This window comes from Canis lupus, chromosome 38 (genome assembly GCF_003254725.2).
Source record: "Canis lupus dingo isolate Sandy chromosome 38, ASM325472v2, whole genome shotgun sequence".
NCBI lineage: Eukaryota > Metazoa > Chordata > Mammalia > Carnivora > Canidae > Canis > Canis lupus.
In genome coordinates, this window is record NC_064280.1 from 23,315,073 (window position 1) to 23,322,514 (window position 7,442).

The window sequence follows — 7,442 nt, forward strand, 5'->3', positions numbered from 1 at the left end:
TCTCATCTTTACCTCCTGGCACCCCACAGGGGCTCTCAAAAGGGTGGTCCCAGGAGACTTGGGGCGAGGGATTGGCTTCTCTTGGGGATCATAAGTACCCAAAGCTCCTTAAACCTGGAGTTTAAGAGACGGCATTTTTTTCCAGGGCCGCTTCCCAAGCCAAAGGCACCGATGCCCTCAGCTTTAAGAAATATAGCATTAATTTGAGGTTTTCACTGATACTAGAGAAAGCTGAGTTCTCCTTGCTTTGTAGGTTTTAGCTTCCCTTGTAAATTGCTCTTGAACACAAGGCGTTTTGACTGGTTTCCTGTGAATAGATTCAGCCCTTCCAGTGACTCTTAAAAAATCACTATCTGGAAAGTGATTCCTTCTTCCTTTCGCCAAGGTCAGAAGCCATGAGTGGCTGTGGACAGAACTAAGTGGAAGTGGAATGCCATGTGTGTTTTCTAAATCTTATTATTTTCCCTCTGAATTTTTCATTATTTTTTTTGGTTCTATTGATTCTCATGCCTTTAATATTATATTTCTTCATGCTCATCTTGCTGGGGTAATGGCTTCAAGGACATGAAATTTAGCAGAGACGTGATAATAATCTTCCACTCTCGGGCTGAAAAGGAAATGGAAGATGGGATAATGTGGCTAGGTGACAAGTTGCAGGGGGACTGACGTTGAGTCAGTAAAAAGTGATATTTTCTAAGAATTAAGGCTACTCAAAAATAGAGTTGATGATGGTATATCTCTATGGATCTGTATAGTGGGAGATTGTGCGCCGTTGGTAATGAAGAGCGAGACACATCCGCTACACGGTCATGGAGAGTATTCAAGATACAATATTAAGTGAAAAAAGCTCGTTGGGGATTGGTATGTGCTGTTTCATCTCATTTGTGTAAAACTGAAATGATATGGAAAATATGCACAATCATACTTAGAAAATTTCTAGGGAGAGTTTTAAAAAGACACAAACATGAATCAAGTTTACCCCCGGGACCAGAGAATACAAAGCGTAGAAGGAGAAAACTAACTTTCCCATTGATACCCTTTTGTACAGATGGATGTTTTCTCCTGTGAGCATTTTTATAATATAAAAAGCCTAGTTTTATTTTTTAGGTTAATGTGATTCCTTCCTTCCTTCCTTCCTTCCTTCCTTCCTTCCTTCCTTCCTTCCTTCCTTCCTTCCTTCCTTCCTCTTTCTTTTTTTCTTTCTTTCTTTCTTTCTTTCTTTCTTTCTTTCTTTCTTTCTTTCTTTCTTTCTTTCTTTCTTTCTTTCTTTCTTTCTTCTTTTTTTCTTTCCTTCTTTCAAAAAAGAAGGGATGCTAACTTGTAAGATAATGAATTCCCAATCATCGGAAGCACTGAAGCAGAATCTAGGGGACTATTTGCAAGGAGTGCTTGCCTTTAAAATTACCTCCTGGCGCTAAGGTCCTGTGATTCCGTGATATTAAAGGGCTTAACACCACCAAGCACATGGGTTTTCCCAGCTTGCTTCCCATTGGAAAGCCTTGAATAATGAAATGGGTAAGGTTAACCCCGGGCCCAGGCTTGTCAGGTCTAAGCAGAGCACCATTTCTCTCTAGAAGGAAATATTTTGATTCTTTTTCAGGGTGGACAGGTGTTTTTGGCTAAAGACCCGGAATCCAAGCAAACAGTGAGCGGTGTAAAGCGCTGTCCTTCTCACTGATGTGGATTCCACGGAGGCAGCCTACCTTTCTGTCTGTCGCGACCTTACCGTCCTGGCGTTAACACTCGTCGGGTCTTTGCCATCTTGAGGAGTCCTCGTTTTCTGGAGGGGTGATGAGGGAGGAGATGGCATTCCAGGGAGGCACCAGCTCAATTCAAGCTTTTCTCCTCTCTGTCCTCGCTTATCTTCTCATCCCCCTTAGCGGAGGTAGGATTGATTTTCCAGTTACATAAGATTGGGGTTTTATCCTGTTCAGTAACACACCATGAACCTCAGTTAAATAGCAGTGGTTTCGAGACTAGCCTATCACCACATCTCAAAGGAAAATGAACACCTATTTTGCTCTCCATTTCCTCCTGTATTTTGAAAATATTTTATACTTTTCTACTCTTCAAAATCTTTAGTAAGGAACTTCCGAAATCTGCCCTCATTTAGCTGCTTGCATCTCGCTGTAGTGATAGAATTGAGCCTACATTTAAACATTTAATATTTTGTTCAACATGGATTTTTGCATTAGCTTCTTAAAAAGATATTGCATTGAAATCATATTCATTTTGATTGCTGAATTTTTTTGGTGCCGCCCTAAATGTTGTGCCCGAGATGAGCGCCTCACGTGCCACACTTCACTTCCAGCACCATCCAGAAAGGTTTTCTTTTTTACCAACTACAATCCTTCTTTAAAAACCAAAGTTAATTTCCTCTGGATCTGGCTGTTGGGTGCTCAAATTTCTATGAAATGCCTGTTCAGAGACTTAGTTTTACACGATACTGTCAGCCTTTTCTTCTCCAAGGTAAATTAACCCACTACTCTTACCTTTTCTCCTCAGTCCTCTCTGCAGCCTCATTATGGAGTCTCACTGTAAGAAAAATTTAACAAGTTTTTGTATGTTAGAAGAGAAATAATTAAGGAAATCTGGATTTAAAGGAATATAAGAAGACAAATAATTTAAGATTCTTCATTCACTATCCAAAAAATATGTATTTTTAGTATTTCAGTGTATTTATTTCCAACCCATCTTTAATGGTGTGTGTACCAATCCATGTGTTTCCTTTTGTTGTTTACTGCTTTTTTTCTTTTCTTTTTATTTTTGAAAAATATGGACTATTTATCTATCATCTATTATCCATTTATCTATCTTTTTCTATGTCAGCACGTATTAGGTATATAATGGCTCCATAGTTCTCATCAGATGGACATATTACATAATTCATTATCCTTTTATTTATTTACATTTTCTTGGCATTCAGTATTATAAATAATATCATAAAAGCTTCTTATACATATCTTTTCTGATTATTTCTTTAAAGTAAGTAATTGGAAGTGGAAGTGTTAAGCCAAGGAGAATGGACACTCATTGTCACTAACATGCTTATCAAGGTAAATATACTAAATTTTTTCTAGTTTCCCCAAGGTTTTTCAGTTTATCCAATTTTTTTTTCCTGTGTAATCTCATTCTCAGAATGAGGAAAATCCTTAATTCTTTTCGATAACAGCCAGAAAAAGAAAAGTATCTTCTTTCTCACTTGTTTTGTAGCCACAATGCTTCTTCAGGCAGTGTGGTAAAGGACAATTCACACTGGCCTTCAAAGGAGAAGATTGGATCTACCACTAATTTTGGGCAACTACCGAGCCCTAGGGGTCTTAGATTCCCCATCTGCAAGATGAAGATATAGTTATCAAACATGGGCTTGATGTGCTGTTAAATAATATACATAAACACTCTTTACAAACTAAAAAGTGCCATAAGGTCAACTATTCTTGCTGCTAATTATTATTGTTGTTATTATTATTATTAAAAAATATTTTTAAAGATTTTTATTTATTCCTGAAAGACACACAGAGAGAGGCAGAGACACAGGCAGAAAAGCAGGATCCCTGCTTATTTCCCCAACATGGGGCTCGATCCTGGGATCCCGGAGCCACACCCTGAGCCAAAGGAAGATGCTCAACCACTAAGCCACCCAGGGGCCCCTATGTTTTTTCTATATTTTTTTATGAGAGCTTCTTGGTCTCTAAAAGTCCAGATAGGGAACAGAGGGAAGATGTACAAACTGGTTTCCCCAGAGGTAGCCAGTTTATAATTCTGAAGAAATTAGAGCAGAGAGAGCAGAGTCCAGCCATGAGTCAGGCTACCTGTGAAAATTCACACCCAAGCGCAAGCTGGAAAACACACAAATGCACACAGTGCAGGAGAATCAACACTTAGCAAGTGACCCACACACAGGCGCAGGGCAGGGAGCGGCTGGTGCCGAGAGGGCCCTCGGAGCAAGAGGAGGCTCCGTTAGCACCCAAGGAAGAGGGGGTGTGTCTGGTTGGAAACTACCGCTGGGGGGCAGTCGGGGCTGACTGTGAAAGGATGGAACAGGGTCAAAGCAGACACTCACGTCCCCTTGCAGCACAGAGCGTTGTCCCATTTGGCACCTCGCACGGTGAGGTCTTCAAGAAGATGATCAAAATTGTGGTTCCAACAAAGCGGAAGAGGTTGGCCGATTTGGTTTAGGTAAACGAAAATCTGAAACTGTAACGCGCAAGAAAATCCTTCTCAAAATTATGCATTTGCTATTTCTCTTTCTTTAGCTCCGGTCCCCCGCAAACACCCATGTTCTGGCTCACCAGGAAACCTCTCGCAAACCCGAACCTGCCCCGGGGGTCCCTCCTGCAGCCGTCCCCCCCCCCCCACCCTGCTGATTCTTCTGTGCCTGTCTACGTGCAACTGCTTCTTGCTCGCGTTTTCTACCTTTTCCCCGCCGGGCCACGGGCGCCCCCGTTGACCTGCACGTGTCCCGCAGCGGGCCATCGCCGCACCTTCTCCTGGCCCTAGGCAGGCCCGGGGCGCTGGCTCCTTCAGACGGGCCGAGTCGCCGGGGTCTCCGCTGCAGACCTAGTGTCCATCCATGAAGAGCGAGAACCACACCGTGGTGGGTGAGTTCGTTCTCCAGGGCTTTTCCAGCTTTAGAGAACACCAGATCATCCTCTTTGTTATATTTCTTACCTTGTACCTTTTGACTCTGGCTGGCAATGTCGTCATCGTGATGGTTATTGGCTCTGCCCGTCACCTCCACACCCCCATGTACTTCTTCCTTAGCGTCCTCTCCGTGTCCGAGACCGTGTACACGCTGGTCATTGTACCGCGGATGCTCTGCAGCCTTATGGGTCTCAGCCGACGCATCTCACGGGCGGGCTGTGCCACCCAGATGTTCTTCTTCATCACCTTGGCCATCAACAACTGCTTCCTGCTCACGGCCATGGGCTACGACCGCTACGTGGCCATCTGCAACCCCCTGCGGTACACGGTCGTCATGAGCAAGAGGGTGTGTGCCCTGCTCGTATGGGGCGCTTTCAGCATTGGGCTGCTGGTGGCCATAATTCAGATTTCCTCCATGTTCAGGCTGCCCTTTTGTGACAGAGAAGTGGCCCATTATTTCTGTGACATCCGCCCAGTTATGGAACTCTCCTGTGCAGACACCACTCTACACGACATCATTAACTTTATCATCAGCTCCCTGGTTATCGTGGTGCCCATGGGGCTGGTCTTCGTCTCCTACGTCCTCATCATCTCCACCATCCTCAAGATCAGCTCTGCCCAGGGCCGGAAGAAGGCCTTTGCCACCTGCGCCTCCCACCTCATCGTGGTCATCGTCCACTACGGCTGCGCCTCCATCGCCTACCTCAAGCCCAAGTCGGAGAACACCAGGGATGAGGACCAGCTGATCTCAGTGACCTACACGGTCATCACCCCGCTGCTGAACCCGGTGGTGTACACCCTGAGGAACAAGGAGGTCAAGGATGCTCTGCACCGTGCTATCAGCAAAAATCCTCATGCCTAGGATATATGGTCGTTTGACACATGGCCTGTCATCTCCTGGGTATTTTGTGATCTCAGAGAAAAAAAATTTTTTTTGATCTCGTCATTCATTCTCTACCCAGGGAGAGCTGCAGGACGTGGCGGCTGCAGTGAGGAGCCCAGGTTTCCCTGACCGGAAGCTCATTTTCATCATCGTGCTCCCACGCCTTCCACTCATCTCTGCGGTGAGCACCAGGAGAGGGGTCAGGTGCTGCTCGGAAGGCGGAGAGCTGGGAGGGAGTGACGAGCCACGTGGTGGCTGATGGATATCAGTTCGCCGATGGCAGGAAACTGGGCTGTACGACCCCTATTTGAAAGGAGGAGTTGAGAGGGCGACCTGGTGGCAGGCAGATCCCGAGCTCTGAAACGCGGGGCGCATGGCCACGCACCCGGTGCCCTGCACACCCGGAATTACCTTCCTAATTCCCGTTCCTTTCTCCTCTGGGCAGACGAGGGCAGCAGACCCTGACATTCCAGGAGACATAGTCTCTGCTTCCACAGCCTCACCTGCCTTGGAGACCCATGAAAATTTGTTCCCGATTTTACGGACGCTCACATCAGAACCGTTTCCTGGGTGAGACTCTTGGGGTCACACGTTAGTAGGTAACTCGTCACAGCTGCCTTTTCCTGACATTAGAGACGCTCCCCGTGGGGTCACGCACACGCTGTACTGCATTCACGAGGGTGGCGAGCATCTCAAGACCTTTTCTGAAGTTAAATCTATGGACCCCACCTCCCACCTCTGGCTGCCTCAGACCCGGATAATGAGCACATGGGGCGCCCGAGCAGAGACGCGTGTCTTGCCTTCACTCTCTTCATTTCTGCATTGCTGAACTCACGCTCCCCCAACAGTCGGGTGCCTGCTTTAAACTCGCAAGTTTGAACACTTGTCTAAACCCCGGCTGTGTGTCTCGGGGCTCCTACTGCTGTTGCCTTCCGTAGGGAGAGGTCGTATTGATTCCTGAGAAAGGCGTAAGGTTTTAGGGTCACTTGGCCTGGTGTGAAAAAGAGACCGAGCTTGTCAGATGTCTTCCAGTCCGTAAAAGGGTGATGTTAAAAAAAAGCAATCATCATCATCCAAATTTCCCGCCCACCATCCGCCTCCTGCTCAAGGACTGTCCAAGCGTCCCCAGTGAAGATGCACTGACAGCGCGCGTCACACAAGCGACTTGGGATCCCTAGTGGTAGAGGGGCCGAGATGAGAAACCTTCATGTTTGAGGAGCGTTACCTGAGAGAATGAAAGCTTTGCCTCCTCACAGCAGCTGCCTCATCTTTGCCGTATCTGGGCTCCCTGAAAGCACCTCAAAATCCTTTTGGGCCAAGTTCAAGGGAAACATTCTCACAGGCCTACTTCTCAGAAAGCCCCACTGGAGACCCCAAAGAGAGCAGGCCCCACTCACTGTCACACGCAGCCCACTCCCCAAAGCCTCTCCCAACCCATTTTTATAAGTTGCTGAATTTTTGCACATAGAACCCCCATAGGGCCTCCCACAGCTGCCCGGAGCTCTATAGGACAGGCGCCCATCCTGAAAACAGTGCGTTCCCCTGAGTTCCTATAGTTCGATGCTGCAGAAAATGATGGTATGATTTTCCCAAAGTGACATTTGCAACAGTAAAGATTGTGTTTTTGGCCTATCCATTCTTCGTCTTTTTTAAAATGTAGTTTAAATCATCATAACAGAGCCAGGAAACACACACACACACACACACACACACACACATTAAACCAGTGCATTTAATTTCAAAGAGAATGTGTGACTAATTCTCACTCAACAGAAATCACGTCTGAACAGAGTGATGCTTAAGCCCACACCTTAGGCTTAGTCAGCATGGGGCCATTACCTTGGTAAGCGGGGCTGCCAGTCCAGGGGGTGCTCCTGTAGCAAGAGGCACACCTCCTCCTCCGTGATCCCATAAG

General features: G+C 46.3%; 1 protein-coding gene across 1 annotated transcript; it reads left to right on the forward strand.

The window, feature by feature from the left end:
* The first annotated feature begins 4,537 nt into the window (after positions 1 to 4,537).
* LOC118353562 (olfactory receptor 10J1-like) lies at positions 4,538 to 7,079 on the forward strand. Its single transcript, XM_035711149.2, has one exon. The coding sequence runs from the start codon at positions 4,574 to 4,576 to the stop codon at positions 5,504 to 5,506; it is 933 nt and encodes a 310-aa protein (XP_035567042.2). The 5' UTR covers positions 4,538 to 4,573; the 3' UTR covers positions 5,507 to 7,079.
* Positions 7,080 to 7,442: the final 363 nt, after the last annotated feature.